Raw genomic sequence first — 19652 nt, forward strand, 5'->3', positions numbered from 1 at the left:
ACAATTCTCAGGAGCTCTCACTGAGGGCTTTCACCCTCAGTCCTGAGCTCAGGGTGAAGATCTCAGTTTCTCCTCTGCATGGTGGGGAGCTAAGAATGGGATGGGGCTGAAAGGGGAGAAGGAAGTTGGGTGTTCGGGAGGGAGTTAATATCCACACTGATGAGGACACTGCTTGGGGTGTGACCAGAGAAGATTGCCCCATCTCAGAATGGAATTGGAAGCCCCTCCAGGTGGGCTGGGTGTTTTCCCCAAGGTGCAGAGGGGAGCCATGAGGAAGCCAAGAACTTGCTTGGGCGTTACCTGTAAGAGTGGGGTCAGTGAATACACGGGGAGCTCGGGGCACTGGGGGTCTTGTTGGAGAGTTATCTGAGTCCAGGCTCCTCATGAAGCTGATGAATCTGGACAAGGCATCAGTGGAGAAGAGAGGGTGGAGAGTGGAAACCTGAAGGGGTAGAGGATGGATTCTCCACTGCAATCTCAGAAAGGAGAGATCCCGTAAGAGGCGTCCAGGTGGTCACTTGCAGTCTTTTTGCAGGGCCCGATAATCTCCAAAGCCGAAGCCGAGAGTGGCCTCAGTATAGGTCGAACGAAGGACTTCCCGAATGGCTGGGGCCAGTCTGGTGTGCGCAAAGCATATCCTCCCCAGTGCTCAGTGCCACGCTACCCTTCACGTGTTCCCCCCCTCCTCCCCAATGGCAGGCACCCTCGGACGCCAACCCAACCCTGCACAGACAGAACCCCCCTCTCACCCTCTCCCGGAGCCAGGAGGGAGCGTTACAGCTGAAAAAGTGGGGGCACACACGCCCCAAAGCTGGAAAAAGCTGGGCGCGGGTGGGGGAGGGGACGGGCGCGGGGGGCAGGGGCGGAGGGAGGGCGGCCTCCAGCTGCGCCACGTTGTCGAGCCCCCACTCCTCCTCCCTTGCTTCCTCTGCGCCCGCTGCGCGCCCTCCACCCTGCGGGTGGCCTGCAGGGCACAAGGTGAGACAGGGCTGGACAGCTCCTGCTTTGATCTCCGGTGTCCCGTCCTTTCTACAGCTGCCTGGCAGCCCAGAGATCTGCAAAGTGTGCCCACGTTGGTGTCTGCAGAGCGCTCCGACGTGTCCAAAAGTGTTTCCAAACTTGGAAAGGGCGGGGAAGGGCGGGGGGATGGGGAGGGCGGAGGTATGCAGACAGCGAGTCAGAGTTTCCCCTTGAAAGCCTCAAAAGTGTCCACGTCCTCAAAAAGAATGGAACCAATTTAAGAAGCCGGCCCCGTGGCCACGTCCCTCCCCCCTTCACTCCCTCCTCTGCGCCCCCGCAGTCTCCTCCCAGCTGTGGCTGCCCGGGCCCCCAGCCCCAGCCTTCCGATTGGTGGAGGCGCTTTTGGAGGCACCCTCCGGCCAGAGAAACTTTGGCCGTATAAATAGGACAGATCCGGGCTTTATTATTTTAGCATCAAGGCGGCAGGAGGTTTCGGCTAAGTTGGAGGTACCGGCCACGACTGCATGCCTGCGCCCGCCAGGTGATACCTCCGCCCGTGACCCAGGGGCTCTGCGACACAAGGAGTCTGCATGTCTAAGTGGTAGACATGCTCAGCTTTGTGGATACGCGGACTTTGTTGCTGCTTGCAGTAACGTCGTGCCTAGCAACATGCCAATGTAAGTGCCTTGAGCTTGTTTGGGCTGCCCGAGGGGGGGAGAAAATTTAGATGGGTGGGCACCCTGGTCTGAAAAATGAAATCCTACAGTCACATCTAGGTCTAGCTTGGAGGGAAGGCTCCCTGGCATGTGGAGAAAGGCAGGCATGTATGAGAAACGTGGAAATTATTTTAGAAATGAAAACAGAAAAGACTCAACCCTCCCCCGAAGTTAGGGAACTTTTCTCTCAACTCAAAGTGAGTCTTAATTTTATCTGGATCCTCTGATCCGTGAGGCTCAAAAGAGAACAGAAAGTCTTTTTCCTAAGGGTGAGATATTGACAACTATCGGGCCCATGGCTGCACTGATGCCCACCTTGGAAACTTGAGGCCTGCTTTAGAAAGCCCTTGAATTTAGTCATGTAGAACTCACCCCCTAAGGGCTTTGCTTCTTTGGGCGGTTTGGGCTTGCCTGGAGGATGATGATAACTACGAGGCGCCCTCTGGAGGGAGGACAGTGAAAGCACAGGGGACCAGGCCTTACGCGGATGGAATCCCCATGAGAGAGACCCCTACAGGTTTACAAAGGGAGGTGACCTGCGTTTCTGATGAAAGCCATTCCCGGTGGCTAGTGAGTGTGTCCTGGGAAGGAAAATGATGTTACTTGGAATGGATACAATCTGAAGAGTAGAATTAGCTTCTCCATTTATTATCTGGTCATGGACATGGTGACATTATTTAATTAAAATCTGTTTTGCCTTTTGTTGAGCCTGCAAGTTACCTTTTTATCATGTTCTTAATGACAATCAGACATTCTGAACACAGCAAGTTGGAAAATATCAACACGGATCTGAAACTCAAGAGACCCAGGGTTTTCCAATGACTTGGCCACTAATTTACCATGTGACCTCGGGCAAGTCCTACTGAGCCTTTTCTAAAATGCAGAATGCAGATTAGATGGACGCGGAGGCTACTTTCAGACAAAGGTTTCATGACCAGGCTTCTGTGTCAAGATAGAAGAAAATCGGTCCTTCTTGAAAATGGCTGCCTAATTACCAAAGATACTGACTTGATAGGGTCGGAGGGGTGTCTGGCCACACCCAGCACTCCAAAAAGTTTGCTCCACCCACATGCCACGGTGTCTACCATTGCATCATTGTCAATGCATTTATGTGTGTGTGTATGTGTGTGTTTCTCCCTTTGTCCACTTTCAGTGTTCACACTGTGGATATTAATGAGTGATTGTAAGGAACAAATTCACATTACCAATTTTGTTTTTATGAGATCTGAGGATGGGGGGGAAAGTTGGCTCCTAAAGGAAAGATGAAAACAGACCTAGGGAAGTCTAAAGGTACAAAAAGGCAACTCACCTTTGCTCCTCTGGGCAATTTGGGTTGACCAACAGCCAACGTCAGTCTGGAATAAAAGTTACCAAACACACGTTTCTTCAAAATGGTTCAGTCTGAGTAATGAAAAGGCAAATTTCCAAAATCATAAGGAGTTCCGTTAATCAGGCCTGGGCATAATTATTCTTCCTACTGATGGACACAATGAAGTAAACATATCATTTTCCTTATTTAAAAGTAATTCTCATAAATTGCCCTTAAATATCAGTGCTGGATGTGGTCCACCCTCCTGAATTGTGACTCTTGCAACAGATGTTCTCACTCCAAATGACACATTTCTTGGCCACCTAATTAAAGCAATTTTTAGGGGTGATTCATCTCGTTGCCAGCTTGGCCACCCTCATATCCTGTGTTAACCTATAATTTTTCTACCGTAGGAGAGGAATTCAGTCTTTAAGGTCTTAGAGCAATTATGGCAAAGAGGGGGATATTACTTCAGTGTGTTTTTCCCATTACTTCTCAAGATCTTTCGTTTTTCCATTTATACAGAGCAATTCCTTCTCAGGGACAAAAGAGATATATATTGGTAAAATGACCTTACCTAATTTAAGTGAACCAATGTAAAGCAAAATTTCAGATGTCTAAATGGCTCCATTTTCATAGTGACTAATTCGCAAATTAGACCTTTTGAAAAAGGATTTTAAGAATGGTATAAACTCAATGAAGCACTAGGTAACTTTTATAAAAAATAAAATATTTAGGTAACAAAGTTCCCGAAGTTTTCCCTTTTTTAGATTTTTAGGTATCAAAAACTATCTACACCATAAATTATTTCCTCATCAGCGTCCTGGTCTTACATTCAGCGACTCACCCATTCAGTTTATCAACTTAATTACTATGCATTGGAAATATCCTTTGGACACATTAATATTTCACAGCATTTATAAAATAGTAAATAATTAACAATTTAATTCCAAATATATTTACATATTAATATTGCAAACAAATCAGCCTGCTGATCCCTGCCATACTTTTGACCTGCATAATTTCCAAGTCATTAGAATATTCTTAATAAAAAATACACTTGATCCTTTAATTAGCTAAGTCAACTTTATAGGCTAATATGTCTATTTGTTAATTGCTGCTACGAATCAATGAAATGATGCTAATGATTATTTACCTCTTTTCCCTTTCCTCTACAGCTTTACAAGAGGTGAGTAAAATTACTTTTAGAATTTGTTTTTTTATACTGGGAATGTTTTTGGCCGCATTTATGCCTTCTCTAGGCAAGGAAGAGGTTACAGTGGTGTGGAACAATTTGGATTTCCAAGAAAATCCTCAAGAGTTATGGTAGTCAAATTTTGCTGGCTGCCTAGAAAGTACCCACCCCAATTTCCAAAATGGGCGGTGCTATTGAATGAGACCACCCTTACAAGAATGCTCATAAGAAACAGAATAAATAATCCAGTGGAAGTTTGGGTTTTAAGCATCCACTACCACGAAGCAGGAGACTTCACAGAGCTAGAGAATCTTGTTACTCCCTTGGAATCATTTGCAAGAGTATTAGGAACAAATTCTTAGCTCATGAATTGAATTTGAGGCATATTTAGAGATAAGGATGCATTTTGGTTCTGAACATGTTATTTAATTTGTGGGTAAAATTTAAAATCATACTTTGACATTTTGGAATAATGGTATGCATGATGTATGTACTCCATAGACCTATTTGTACACTATACAGAAATGGGAGCCATTTAAAAAAATACACAATTTTTCTCATAATTATTTCTGATTCTTTTCTAGGTAACTGCAAGAAAGGTAAGAGTCTAATACTTTTCCATAATATCTGAAATGATCAGAAATATCTTCTAATTTAACTAAATTTATAGTAAACTACAGAAGGAAAATATTTTGTCAAGATTTTGCTCACATGGATATGCATTAAGTAAACCATAAAATAAAGCAGCTTTGATTTTTAAGATAACCAAGTTTCATTATCTTTCAGAATTATCTCTAATTATATTATACAAACTGGTGATTTACATACTAAAGAAAAAAAAGACTTAATTCTGGAGATGGAAGGAGTATTACGTTAATTATAGGTAGTAAATGAACGTTTATTTTAAAGGCCTTTTTAAATATACTGTTAACAGTGTAACAAAATGATAACTTTATCCACAGAAATCATATTTCTAAAAATAGTAGTTATATATTGGCCTAATGACTGGAGACTGCAGCCTCTAGTCTCCCAGGTTGAAAACATTACATGTAATTATAATAAAAACAATGTATATTTTCTATTGTATTATGCCATTTTTACAGCTACTTTCTAATAATACAGTGTTTAGATCAGTCTTACCAACTAATTATTATCAAGACTGCTTTCTCGTTCATTGGAAATCACTTAGACATTTATTATTCTGCTGTTTGTATCTTCCTCACAGGGCCCAGTTGGAGATAGAGGACCACGTGGAGAAAGGGTGCGTGATTTTTGAACTGTTAAAAAGCTTTGGAGCATATTTGAATAACTACTGGTTAGACGGTTCATAGGATTATTATGTGTTGAGATATTTGCACCAACTTTTAAGCAGATAATGCCCTGCAGAAGAGTAGAATTAGAATTATCATATATAATCACTATTTTTCTAGATCAAGATTATCTTTTTAGAAAGCCAAGATGTTAAAACCAGCCATGTTCTTTGCATTAGTTTGTCTTCGTTTTCAGTAGACTTGTCCAACTTACACATATCATTATGCATAAGTAGGTAGATGGACATGCATCTACCTATCCCCACAGTCCTCTCTTTGCACGTTTTGTTTGCTTTTCAAGCAAGATCTCTTACAAAGCGCGGGAATAGTAGTAAAACAGCAGTCAACAACATGCTTCTGCCTAAATTCATAAATGTGCAAGTTAGGTTTGCGATTTATTCATGGTATTCTTAGATCTCTCTGCTCTGCTTATTTGGCATGTACAGCTACATTATATGACACTTTTGCCAATATATAAATACCTATATCTAATATCTATTGGGAAGCGCAGTCTAAAATGTATTCTACTCCCAACAGTCTAGTAGAGGTCGCATTATGTCAGTAAATTATTGTAACGACATGAATAGTGTTAACGGTAGGAAGTCTGCAGGATTTTCTACCTTGTGATAAAGTGACTTTATTATCCTATCAATTAATCTACCATTCATACATAGTATACCAAAACTGTTGAGTAAGTTCATCAGTCTTAACTGACAATCAGTATACAGAGAACACCACTGTGTACTGATCTCCATGTGAAATTTATAGAATTATAAATGGTAGCTATAATTTCTATCTTTATTTGAATTCTGGAGCTCCATTTTGAATTAATATTCAAAGGCTGAGCTGTCCCTCTTCCAGCGGAACTAGTCTGCCCAGTGTCTTCTTTGTGTATCAGTAACTAAACCTCCTTCTAAGAAAGACCCATGTCATAAGTGAAGTTCAATCGATGACAAATATGGCATATTAAATTTCCTTACCCCTTGCACATTGAAAGGTCTGAACCACTGATCTTACCACATATATTAGGTCTCCTTTTATATGTATAGGTTTCTATGGGGGTCTGTCTAACCATGACCGAATTTGCTTTTTACAAAACAGGGTCCACCAGGCCCACCAGGCAGAGATGGTGACGATGGTATCCCAGGCCCTCCTGGTCCACCTGGACCTCCTGGCCCCCCTGGTCTTGGCGGGGTAAGGCGTCTTAAGTACTGCTAACTTTTAGCTCACTTCAGTGTCTTCTACCTCTATTGAAAGAAGGCTCATTGTGGAGCTTATTTTTAACAGTTAAGGGAGAATCTGCTATTTGGATATTAGTACATTTTATTCATTTCTTTGGTTTCTTCATTCAAGATTTTGCTTTGCCTGGTTTCTTTGTGAGCCCTTGTCAGTTACAGAACTGGTCTTTGTGTTCACTGAAGGTAACTGCAGCCCTCACGACTATTATTTAATTTGGGGATTTAATATCTTTCATCAGTAGGGCACAAATAAGAGGTGTTGCATTATTAAAGAGTTTGATTAGATTGAATTATAAGTGAAATCCCTGGTCTTCAGCAATTTCACAAACATCCTACTCTTTTTATTCTCCTTGGCTTGAAGTCTGCTGAACCAACATTCAAAGTAGTTTTAGGTTTAATTTGCTTGAAACTAATTTGAGAAAAGTACATTTCCCTTTTTCATTAATATCTTCTTTTAGCTTTATGTCTTTAACAATGGTATGAGTGCCAAATGGCCTCACTGCAGGAAGGAAAACATATTTGCTTAATTGGTTAGCACTATGAATCAGGAGCCTGATTCTAATATCCAACTGTATGCCAGTAAAATAAGACCTTTCTCCCCCAGAAGATCTTATTATGATTGCTTATCTACTGAGTGCATTAAAAAGCACCTCCTTTAATAGATCTACTACTATAAGAGAGATCTTTAACAGTAAAGTTATTACTGTGAACTATTTTTTAAAAGTTTAATCTTCCAAGGGGCATTTTAATTTAATTTTCCTCCAAACTTGAAAACTTTATATCCTTTTTTGAAACTCCAGCAAGAAAAAGGCCTCTCAGTCACTTTTGTGTAGTTCTGGAGGAGCAGGACAACAGGTGGAAATGCAAAGGTGACCTCTCGTTCTCTGCTCAATTTCTCAGGAGTCTCCAAGGACTTAAAGTTTAGAAAGCTCCCCTTTCTCAGTGTAGAACTAGAGGGTGCATGAGGGGAGAGGTGACTGGCAGAGCAGAAAGGGTTTGAAAAAATGAGGTGAGGAAGCTTCCCACTTCAAACCAGGTGGGGACTCCATTTTTTTATTTATTTTATTTTTTTTTTAAGATTTTTATTTATTTCACAGAGAGTTCACAAGTAGGCAGAGAGACAGGCAGAGAGGGAGAGAGGAGGAAGCAGTCTCCCCGCTGAGCAGAGAGCCCGATGAGGGGCTCGATCCCAGGACCCTGGGATCATGACCTGAGCCGAAGGTAGAGGCTTTAACCCACTGAGCCACCCAGGCGCCCCTGGGGACTCCATTTTAAACTTACATTCTCTCCTGACTTTTTAGGAAGTTAGCTCAATATGGAATTATAAACTAATAAGTTTATAAAAATATCACTCCCTTTTTAAAATAACAACATAAAAATCTGTACAAGTAAGATGAGAAAATGAACTACAGAGCTGGTAATTTTTATATAATGTGTTTTTCCCTCTCTAGATCTTTGCGGCTCAGTATGATCCTGGAAAAGGAGTTGGCCTTGGACCTGGACCAATGGTATGCTTCCCTCTTTTTAATCTCAGCTAAAAAAATTACTGAATAGAGAATTTGTTTCTTTGTAAAAAATTTCACATTGCCATTTCCTTAACTACCTTAGGTTAACACTCAATACTTAGATCAGATAAAGGCAACAAGTCCTTTTGTATTCAGATCTACAAGACTCTAGATCTGGGGGTTGAATTTTCTCTACAAACATGTGTCCAGTGTGTAAATAATCTCTGGACATAGTAACTATAACTTAGATAAATCAATTTAATTTGAAAGAGTGATCACTCTGATTAATTTTTTTATATCCTTTAACATTGCTCAGAATCTTAAGCAACCTGTAGAGATGCAGAGCTATTAAGTCCTATAAACTTGCTGGAAAGGAATAGCAAGTTCTAGTCCAGCCCATTTTTTAAAAAAATAATGATTTGTTTCTTTATATATGTATTTGAGTGGGTAACAGAAGAGCAGAGGGAGAGGGACAAGCAGATTCTGTGCTGAGTATGGAGCCCAATGCGGGGCTCAGTCCCAGGACCTTGAGGTCTTGACCTGAACTGAAACCAAGAGTCGGATGCTTAACCGACTGAACCAGCCAGATGCCCCCACCCATTTGTCCTATACGAGAGAGTTTAAACTTTTCTAGGGCCATAGAAGTGGTTAATGACAAAACTGGGACTTGTCTTCAGGCAGGATATCTGATAATCAACGACATCGTGTTTCACGTATCTAGTACTTGAATAAAATATCAACTTATTCAGCAACTATTTATTAGACACCTTCAATGAGCTCTTCAGAATAGCACTTGTACTAGGGCGTTGGGATGTAGCCATGAATATGGCAGAATCTCACCCTCCCTCAAGGAGTTAACAGTACTGGAAATGTTTCTTTTAATACCTTTTGATTAATACCTTTTTAGTCTATTATAAATCCATACAGAAGAGAATAAGAGTGTAATTTAGCATTCATATCACTCAGCACAAATAGTAAGCAACATATCCTATAATTTGAGTAATAGCTAGAAAAGCTCCCTGCATGATTACGATGATGATGGTGTATCTTTAACAAGCAACCAATAAGCATTAATAAGATGTGTTAGAAAAAAAATAATATGAGCATGCACAATATATACTAGTATGTATAAAATAAAGGCAAAAATGGCTGGAACTAAGAATATTCAGTTAATTAAACAGTGCAATGTAACGTTAACATGGTCTGTAAAGTATAAATTTCACCTGGACAGTGCATTCAGTGCTCTGTCTTCAAAAGAAGATGTCGGCTGGACCTAATGGTCCACAGTAAGCTAATCCACTGTGTAAATTGTGTAAATTAAAACTCTCATTTGAGAAGTAATGTGCCTTTAATTGATGATTTCCAATTTCCTGATTTTTCTGGTAATTTTCAAACATCCATATCTAAAATGAAGAAGTAGAGATTTTCTTTGGCTTTGTTTGTATTGGGTATTTGAAATTAGCCATTTCAGCTAATGTTGAACATTAGTCAGCTTTAAAGCAGTACCTATGTCTCAGGAAGAAGCTAAAGGGGAAAAAAAATAAATTAAATAGCCTACATAAGCCCAGAAAATTAATATGGATTTCAGATTCCCCTGACTTTGGAACATTTTCTGGGGGGCACAAAACAGAGTGTTTTACTTTTAAATATCAATGAAATATAATTTAAGCTTGCACCATCCCCACACAGTCACAGATATATGTAATCAACAGATATGTGGTTCACAAATAAGAAAGATAGGCAGCAATAAAGTATTAAAATAATTTTCCATGTTGGAAAATCAATAACTCTAAAACCCCACAGGGTTCTTCTCTGAATTAATGAGTAATCATAGTCCGTCTCCCAGCCTCCACAAAATAAACTACCTTTTATGTAAATGAAATTGTTGCAAATATGCAGAAAAATGAATAAATATAATTAAAAATTCATGGTGTCAAAGAAAATTATTTTTAATGTATACCTAAAAAATTATTTTGATTGAAAAGTGACAGTTTCTTTTAATGTGGAAGCAATTTCTAAAACCAAACAAATAATTCTTATAATTAAGATGAGCTGCTTTTTAATAAAATCCATATTATTTCACTCTAGGCATTAATACCGTGGGGCAGACTTGCCTGCAGAGTCCCCATGGTTGATGTGTCATGAACAAATTACCCTAGACTTGCCTATGCAATATTTTCAGCATGAAGGAGCTGGCCCCTACAAGAGATCTTGCACAGACCTGCTTACTGCAAAGGGGAGTCAAGAATGTGGATTTAACTCACAAACTAGTAACACTGTCTCGCTCTACTTGCCTGTGACAGAAGGAAAAACAAAAGGAAGGAGCATCTGCTGTGGGTGTGGGCCACATTTTCAGTAATAACATTAGAACCTTCTAGGATATTTCAATAATGTTTCATTTTTTCCTTCACCCCTCACTACCTCAGCTTTGGTCTGACATTTTCATCAGTCCCCAGCAGCCCTAAAAGGAGCTATAAGGTTACATAACAAACCTCCCTCTAATCATTAAGAAGGACTGTTGATCCTTTTCAATTGATGCCACTTGCGGCAAGAAAGAAAAAATATCAATTTCTTCGCTAAATATGACAGGGGGAGATGACCTATGATCGAGGCCCTCCGAATGGAAATGCTTCACCCACGGCCCAGAAGGCGGTTGTATATTCCATACTGTGCACATGATTCCAATTCATTGCTTTAGAACAATCTCAATCAGCCCAGTTGTCTGCAAATTTAAGGAACCTGTATCCACCCACCCAATTGGGTTCTGCTGATTTGGGTAGGAGAAAAGGCAGAAGCAAAGACAGAGAAATAGTAGAGGAAATGTTGGTCTGTAAGAGCCTCCCTGGCAGAAACAAAAACTGAAATAAAACCAGGACAGTCCTGTTTGTCTATCACAAAACGTCGGTGGCACTACTATGCCAGTGCTCTCCAACTCAAACCAAAGCCTCCATAACTTCTCAGTGCTAAGACTTGTCCTCTTTCTAGGGCTTGATGGGACCTCGAGGGCCACCTGGTGCATCTGGCGCTCCTGTAAGTAACCCACAGCTGGTAACCTTTCTTATGGAAAAAGCCAGAATTAGAGAGATGTGTGGAGTATGACGTACTGGTTTCTTTTAGGGCCCCCAAGGTTTCCAAGGACCTGCTGGTGAGCCCGGTGAACCTGGTCAAACTGTGAGTACATTTTCGCCCGTTGTGGTAGATTATGTTTCTTCAAGATGTTTATTAATACAACCTCAACGAAATGATTGGTCTCCTGTTTTCTTCAGGGTCCTGCGGGTGCTCGAGGTCCACCTGGGCCTCCTGGCAAGGCTGGGGAGGATGTGAGTATATTCACTCATAAGCATTTCCAAAATGCCATTTAAACACTCCCTCCTCGACAAGACTTTCTGGATTCAAATGAAGTATTCTGCCAAAAGCTGGATATGCCCGACATAACTCATCCATGTGGAAGATGTTATTTTAATGAAATCTTTGTTTGTATTTTGGGAAATTCATTGTCCATTAAGTATGTATTCGGACCCACATCTTTGTAGAATGCCTTTTCCCCTCATCTTTAAAACCAAGATGTTCCAACTTTGATCTGACCGCTTAGCAAGAAAAGGCTGACCCTACGATGCTTTCATGTTTTAGGGTCACCCTGGAAAACCTGGACGACCTGGTGAGAGAGGAGTTGTTGGACCACAGGTAAGCTTTTTATCCCGGGGTCTCCAGCCCAGACGTCAGAGGCGTCTCCCGTGCCAGGTGGATGGTAAAACCCGTATCCGTCTAAACGGTCACCTAGATGTTGGATTGCTTGTACCACTCATTGAAAGCATCTGACCAAGCAGGGAGCCCAGTCAAGAATGCATACAGTGTTTGTTAGTGCGAGGGATGTCGTTTTAATGATGGCAAGCTGGCCCTAAGCTAAAACCCTGTTTTGTTCAAACAGCCTAGTGTTACTCGAGTGAGAGCAAGTGGATGCGCTTAAAATATTCTAGTCTTGAACCTAGTCCAAGTTTGAACTTCAATGGGAAGAAATACTTTGGAGGGAAGAAATCATTGTTTTCTAATTTAGAATGAAAACATGACTTGTTCTCTTCTGTGTTTGCTTTTAAGGGTGCTCGTGGTTTCCCTGGGACCCCTGGACTTCCTGGCTTCAAGGGCATTCGGGTGAGCACATTCTTTACCCAGAGAGTACATGCTTTTAGGAACAGCCTCGACTATATTTAAACTCCTGGGTGACACATACTTGCTTCCAAATTCCTGGAATTTGCCAGAGAAAAGAGAGTTAGAGAAGAGTTCAGATGGCTGAAAAGTATGGTGGGATGCACTTTTCTCAGTGTGCTCCCAGCTTCCAAGAAATGAGGATCCCTACAGAGAAAATTGTCTAAAAGGCGTACGACTTGAAGAGGTACTTAAAACCATCTGAAAATGGTAATAATTATTTAAGAGGGAGAGGCTGTGAGAGAACATCTAATTCTGTTTCCTTCCCATCCAAGTGCAGAGAGGAAGCTTACCTGGGGCAGTGGAGCAAGTCTGCCCCTTGCAGCCGCCTGGCCTGGCTGGCTGGACCCTCCCTTGCACAGAAGGGGTCATCCCTGGGGGAGGGCAGGATTTGACAAAGCACTGTGATGGAATTGCATTTTAATAATAAGGGATTTGCATTTCAGGGACACAATGGTCTGGATGGATTGAAGGGACAGCCCGGCGCTCCAGGTGTGAAGGTAAATACTAAGCCAGAACATGGTTGTTGTGGTTGTTTTAAATTGACTTAAATTCCCCATGACCATCAGAAGGGATATTTTTAGTGAAGACTACTCGTATTCCAAAGAATATCTTATTTCCTCTTCAGTACTTCAGAGCCTCAGTGGTGAGGCTATGGGATTCTGTGACAAAAGTCCAATTATTAATACCATTTCTTTAATTCAATAGCTGTTAAACAGTTGAGATAAAAATAATGTCAATAGTTTCTTCCTTCATTTCCTATCCTCCAATTTCAGCTGATCTCTGTAGCCAAAATAAAAGTAAATAAACATATAATCAGATACTGGAACGCTATGTTATTTTAAACTGTAAATTCTCCTTTGCCATGCACTAATTAGATAGGTACATTCATGTCACAATACACTTTTCAACCTCTTTCCTGTGATTTATCTGTGCACACTCAAAAAATTTTTAATTAGGTAATTAAAGTCTCAGAAGTGTGTTATCTCTTGGCTAGGCTCTTCTCTGACAGCATTTTCAACTATAAAATGTTCTCTCTCCTATTAAGGAGATAATGTGATATTAAAGTGAATACCAATGTAATTACAAATTAATGAGTAACGAATACTAGCGGGACTAGAAATGAACATGAATATGGAGAATCTGTTCTAACTTTCCAGCTGCCACACAAATGGATAAGGTCAAACTCATTCTCCCTAGAGCCTAATGTAATAGCTCAGCCTACTAGTACCAGCATCATAAAATGTTAGCATCGAAAGGAGCTCATTTTGCACATGAGGGAAACTGAGGCACAGAGAGAATGAGTGACTTGTCCAGAGTCACACATCTAGCAGTTAGGAGGACAGAGACTAGAAGTTCTGACTCGCAAAGAACAACTTTTTGCTTATTCCCAAAGAATACACTTGACATAGAAGCCTAGAAATGAATGGTTCCGAAAGGGTCTGTGAAATCTGTTTCTTCTAGACCCGAATCAGATTCCTTAGTAACAAAGTTCCTTCACATGTGTCATTTTATTAAATGACTGCTCCCCCTCCCCTGCCGGTACCATGGTTTTTACTCAAGATAAGAATATGGGTTGGGAATAAATAAGATAGCTTTGAAAAATATTACAAAGCTTTAAATTTCCATGTATATTTTACAAAAATGAAAATACTGACTGTTAAGAATAACTTTAAAGAGGGTAAATACGGTTCTTTTGAAAGCAATTTATTCTCTGCCATCTCTTTTTATGATATCATTCCTGATACATAAGCCTAGTCAAAATGATACCCAAAATCTAAGGGGGAATATTAGAGCTGGGTTACATAATCCTCAAATGACCACATCTCCCTAGTACTCTGGTATCTGCTATTATCTATATTAAAAACGCATATTTTAGAAATTTAAAATTTTATGGATTGGCGTAATTGAGAAAGTCTATCTGTGTAAGAAATGTTACAAAATATATAAATGGTTCAAATTAAAATAATAGGGTAGGGGGGCCTGGGTGGCTCAGTGGGTTAAGCCTCTGCCTTTGGCTCAGGTCATGATCTCAGGGTCCTGGGATTGAGCCCTGCATTGGGCTCTCTGCTTAGCAGGGAGCCTGCTTCCCCCTCTCTCTCTGCCTACTTGTGATCTCTGTCAAATAAATTAAAAATTTTAAAAATAATAATAAAAAAATAATAGGGTAAAAATGACCCAATCAGGGAAAAAAAAAAAAAAAAAACAAACTGATACCCTGAAATGAACAAAACCTCAATCCTTCTTTTCCACATAGGGTGAACCCGGTGCCCCTGGTGAAAATGGAACACCAGGTCAAACAGTAAGTATCGATGACTTGATTGTAAATCTAAATATATATCCTCTGTGTAAGCTGGAACTTCTTTCATGTTTTTGCTAATTACCATTTCCCTCGGCATTGTACTCTTTGATATGTTTCTAATAACCTTCTGCATACTTAATTGAAATCCATTACCTTTTAGTTGGAATTAGAACAAGACCTATTTATTTCTAGTGGATTCTTGCGCATGTTGGAAATTGGACAAAGCAAATGATGCCTGTGACATTTTTTAAATTAGCATTGTGGATTTCATTGAAAATATTTCTGCTTCTAGGGAGCCCGTGGGCTTCCTGGTGAGAGAGGACGTGTCGGTGCCCCTGGTCCAGCTGTGAGTGCTTCCGTTTTTGTCCCTTATCCTTTTAAAAATTGTTCTAATAACGGCCACTGAACTTTCCTCTGACTTTGTCTTCCTTATTTTCTTCATAGGGTGCCCGTGGAAGTGATGGAAGTGTGGGTCCTGTGGGTCCTGCTGTAAGTTTTGACACTGAAGAATTTGGGAAGGGTTGAGAATTTGGGATGGAAAATATCTTTATTAATTTGTAAAAATAATACCATTTTAGACATCTTACCAAATGTTCTATGTGGTTTCTCAAAGGTTCTATTTATAAGTACTGTGGTCTCCAGGGCTCTTCATTGCTTCAAAAAGTAAAATCTACCTCCCCTTGGATACCTTGAATGTATCCCCTTTGGTATTAATGGCAACAGACTGTCCATTTTCTCTTTGCCAGTATTAAATAAGATCAAGCCACTCTAAGCCACTTTAATTTTCTGGTCTTGTTGTGTTGTTAACTTGCTGGGAAGCAGTTTCTTACCATATTCTACTTCGGTTTCAGGGTCCTATTGGGTCTGCTGGCCCTCCAGGCTTCCCTGGTGCTCCTGGCCCCAAGGTAAAAACACTGCCAACCATTGTCATTACCTTGATCCATTTCTTACTGTGATGTGAAAGACAGGCCCTATATTTGCAGATAGGAAGTTACACCACAGAGAGCTTAATGAGCGCCCCTTTCAGAATGGATGTAGAATGATCCGTTTTCTCACTTAAAGCTTGATGTGGATCATGTCTCTGTACTTGAGCTCAGGAACATAGATACAGAAGCCAACAAAGAACTTTATTTTATGGGACCCCTCTGGGATATACTCCCAAACTACTGAGGACTGACTAGCTGAGAACCAGAGTGTCTATCACAGAGAGACAGAGGTAGGTGAAGATGGTAGGTAACCAAGATGGCAGAACAAGGCCAGGAAAATAGGAACCCCTGTCCAAATCTATGGTACCAAATGAGATGAGGGAAATGATTGCAGTTCTGAAGAAAGTTCGTGGAACTTGGGGGCTTAAAAATGGAGATACGCTGTTTAATGATCTGCAGACCAATGCCTTGGTGTCATTCCCTCTCTTAGGGTGAACTCGGACCAGTTGGTAACCCTGGTCCTGCTGGTCCCGCGGGTCCCCGTGGTGAAGTGGGTCTTCCAGGTGTCTCCGGCCCCGTTGGACCTCCTGTAAGTAGCCACCATCATCAGCCTCATGGAGTGGAAGCAGGCGAAAGGAGTGAAGGTGGGGTCAAAGAACAGAAACATTCCCATTGACTGATGACCTCCTCTTCTCTTCTTCCTCACAGGGCAACCCTGGAGCCAATGGCCTGACTGGTGCTAAAGGAGCTGCTGTGAGTATCTGGCCACCCTGGGCCACTGTGCTTTTAGGCACACTTGGGCACACCCTGGTCTGCCCAGCACCTCAGGACCCACCACGCCACATTGTCTCCACAGGGCCTGCCCGGTGTTGCTGGCGCTCCCGGTCTCCCTGGACCCCGTGGAATTCCCGGCCCTGTTGGTGCTGCTGGTGCTACTGGAGCCAGGGGACTAGTGGTAAGTGGTCGTGGCTGCAGCTCCCATCATCTTGAAAGGCCGACTCAGCTGTCATTTTGTCACCATCTCAACTTCTTGTGGTCTTCACATTTTTGTTTTTTTCTTTCCTGAGCATTTTTAGTGTGTATTACTTCTGTGAGAGTGCCTGTACATGTCTGGTCCATCTATGTGTCTGTGTGTCTCTCTCTCCCACACATACCCCTCCTGCTATCCTGGAACACTCCCCAGAGGTCAGTGAGGTAGATTTCTATATTGCTCTTGTCTGTTCAGTGAAGCCAGTCCCCTGTCAGCTATTTGAATGTGAACCTGGACACACATTTCTCTTTATCTTGATCCATAAATATTCCAAGATGTTTGTCTGTGAGAGAGCTGTGACACCTGTTTTTCCTTTGACTGCCATTTTGTATTGAACTCTAGGGTGAACCTGGTCCAGCTGGTTCCAAAGGAGAGAGTGGCAACAAGGGTGAACCTGTAAGTAGTTCTATGATCGAATTTTATGGATTTATTACTTGTTTGATCTAAAAAGTCCTACTTTTACTTTAAAAAAATGATTACTTTTTCTCTGGCTAGATATGACATAAAATTGATTTTTCCTATTCTCTCCTCTTTTGCTTTTCTCATGAAACAGGGTTCTGCTGGGCCCCAAGGTCCCCCTGGTCCCAGTGGTGAAGAAGGAAAGAGAGGCCCCAATGGTGAAGCTGGATCCGCTGGCCCCTCTGGACCCCCTGGGCTGAGAGTAGGTTCCAGATGCTCTTGACACCCTGACATACCAGAGGGATCTGAGGACACCCTTTCATTGGGAATTGGTCAGAACCACTGAATGCATTTTCTAGACAAGGGGAGCATCTGCTTTCCATCTCCTTTATTAAATCAGTGACTCTCAGTTTGGTCTGGAAACAATGCTGACCTACTTTTGTAGAATGCCTCCTCTACGCATTCCTTTGAGGTTTGGGTGAAGTTTTCTGGCTTGGTTTTTTTGTTTGTATCTCTCCCTTCAGGGCATCAAGATTTCTTGCATGCAAGCCATGTCTCAGTAAACGCTGCCCTATGGGATTCAGGGGTTTTTCCCAATCCTTCCTGTTTAATGTACTTTCTTACAGGGAAGTCCTGGTTCCCGTGGTCTTCCTGGAGCTGATGGCAGAGCTGGTGTCATGGTAAGCTGTCCATTACTCACTCCCGGGAAAGGAATCCGATGCTTCTTTTGGTGGGGCTGTCATTCGATTTAGCATCCTCTCCTCTCCTTCTGTTGAATAGGGTCCTCCCGGCCCTCGTGGTGCAACCGGCCCTGCTGGTGTCCGAGGTCCCAATGGAGATTCTGGTCGCCCTGGAGAGCCTGGCCTCATGGGACCCCGAGTAAGTTTCAGATTGATTTGGAGCAAGTCATACCTGGCACTGTTTCCTTTTTGAAAGGAATGATTAATATTAGAAGACAAAAAAAAGAATCATCCAAAGTAAATCTGTTAGTAGATTTGCTGATGGTTGCCTTTTTAATTTAACTTTATCAAAGCCCAGAGATATTTTTACGAATTTGGTTAGTTCATCAATTTCTTATTTATTACTTGATCCAATGGTTGTGAGGTTTTTTGAAGAATAGATTTATTTTAATATACCCAAATTAGGTTGGTTCTCCTATCAGCATGAATCTTTTATCTCAATTTGTGAGTTTTATATAAGGTGTCCATGAAACGTATTAGGACTATACATTATCAGTGTATTAGATTCATAAGTGAAATCATTTTTCCAGCAATCACAAAATGCTTTAATGTATTCAGCATCACACTAGCCATGGAGAAATGACCTTTAGATTCGTAGACACTCTAATCCATAGCAATAGAGTGATTTTTTTTTTTTTTGCCTCCATTATCTCTTATGGATGAATATCATCTGTAATGGTACCATAAACAAGTAATAAAGACACCAAATGTAGCAATAAAAAAATCCACTTTGAAAATTGCTTGCTGAAAGTATTTGTTTTTCTACTATGGGGTAAAGAACATGATACACTTTGCCTGTATAGTATGTTGCTTCCCAGTTTCTTGAGATCTCCATAAATGAATCCGTTGCACTAAACTCCAATGAAAGGAAAGGTATATATATATATAAAATAAAAAAAACAGAGAGAAGAAAGATTCAGAGCTCTTTTCATACCTCCCAGCTAGTGGCTAATACCCCTAATGGTTTACCCTAGGCAACAAACGAAAAGTCGGGGGTGGGGTGAGGGGAAGCGCTTTGTGAGCTTTTCATAAATTGGAGCCTCGAGTATGTAAGTTGAAGTGCCGACATGAAAGCATCCTCATTTACTTTATAGGGTTTTCCTGGTGCCCCTGGAAATATTGGCCCAGCTGGTAAAGAAGGTCCCATGGTAAGAACTGCTCATTTTCCATTATATTTTCAAGGACACTTCTTGCACTCTTATCAAGTCTATTCTGCGGCTTATTTATACATGAACACACTGAAAATAAATATCAGCCACATACATCATCTGGGAACGCAAAGTAATAGATTGTAATTATGGAGTCCAGATGAACGCCGGACGGGAAGGAGGGAAGGGAAAGAAAAAAACATGGCAGGGAAAATTGAAGAGGGTGACGAGGGTCTGGAAAGGGAGGGAAGGAGGGAATTGGGTACATCTGAGATTGACTTGGCTGTGTGTGTACTGACATCCGATTTAGAAAAGGAAAATGGATTCATAATTCATTGACACTTTATACCAGGAAGCTCTGTGTGTTCCGAGGATGATTCTGTTTCTTCCTACGGGAGCATCCCCAGCTTGAGGTCGGGAGACTCCAGTCGATGCTGAGTGAACTTTAAATAAACTCTGCTTTCAGGGCCTCCCTGGTATTGATGGCAGGCCGGGACCGATCGGCCCAGCTGGAGCAAGAGGAGAGCCTGGCAACATCGGATTCCCTGGACCCAAAGGCCCCACCGTAAGCACACCACACCCTCTTTCCTCCGCACGTTCACCAAATCCTGGGTTCCCGGCTGCCCTCAGTCCACTCCACCTCAAGGGCGGGGCATCCCTTTCAGCACAAG

At 41.5% G+C, this 19652-nt stretch overlaps 1 protein-coding gene across 1 annotated transcript in view; it reads left to right on the plus strand.

The window, feature by feature from the left end:
* Positions 1 to 1206: 1206 nt before the first annotated feature.
* Positions 1207 to 19652, plus strand: part of COL1A2 (collagen type I alpha 2 chain) — a 35673-nt gene continuing 17227 nt past the window's right edge. The window contains exons 1-25 of the mRNA XM_004767862.3: positions 1207 to 1637; positions 4164 to 4174; positions 4765 to 4779; positions 5406 to 5441; positions 6592 to 6684; positions 8180 to 8236; positions 11219 to 11263; positions 11351 to 11404; positions 11500 to 11553; positions 11864 to 11917; positions 12329 to 12382; positions 12883 to 12936; positions 14694 to 14738; positions 15031 to 15084; positions 15183 to 15227; positions 15590 to 15643; positions 16155 to 16253; positions 16373 to 16417; positions 16521 to 16619; positions 17037 to 17090; positions 17248 to 17355; positions 17720 to 17773; positions 17874 to 17972; positions 18928 to 18981; positions 19448 to 19546. Coding sequence (XP_004767919.1) covers positions 1568 to 1637; positions 4164 to 4174; positions 4765 to 4779; positions 5406 to 5441; positions 6592 to 6684; positions 8180 to 8236; positions 11219 to 11263; positions 11351 to 11404; positions 11500 to 11553; positions 11864 to 11917; positions 12329 to 12382; positions 12883 to 12936; positions 14694 to 14738; positions 15031 to 15084; positions 15183 to 15227; positions 15590 to 15643; positions 16155 to 16253; positions 16373 to 16417; positions 16521 to 16619; positions 17037 to 17090; positions 17248 to 17355; positions 17720 to 17773; positions 17874 to 17972; positions 18928 to 18981; positions 19448 to 19546 — 1506 coding nt within the window. The 5' untranslated portion in view covers positions 1207 to 1567. The remainder of the gene's footprint in view (positions 1638 to 4163; positions 4175 to 4764; positions 4780 to 5405; positions 5442 to 6591; positions 6685 to 8179; positions 8237 to 11218; positions 11264 to 11350; positions 11405 to 11499; positions 11554 to 11863; positions 11918 to 12328; positions 12383 to 12882; positions 12937 to 14693; positions 14739 to 15030; positions 15085 to 15182; positions 15228 to 15589; positions 15644 to 16154; positions 16254 to 16372; positions 16418 to 16520; positions 16620 to 17036; positions 17091 to 17247; positions 17356 to 17719; positions 17774 to 17873; positions 17973 to 18927; positions 18982 to 19447; positions 19547 to 19652) is intronic.

The sequence above is a fragment of the Mustela putorius genome, unplaced genomic scaffold, assembly GCF_011764305.1.
Source record: "Mustela putorius furo isolate JIRA1106 unplaced genomic scaffold, ASM1176430v1.1 tig00003845_pilon_pilon_pilon, whole genome shotgun sequence".
Lineage (NCBI taxonomy): Eukaryota > Metazoa > Chordata > Mammalia > Carnivora > Mustelidae > Mustela > Mustela putorius.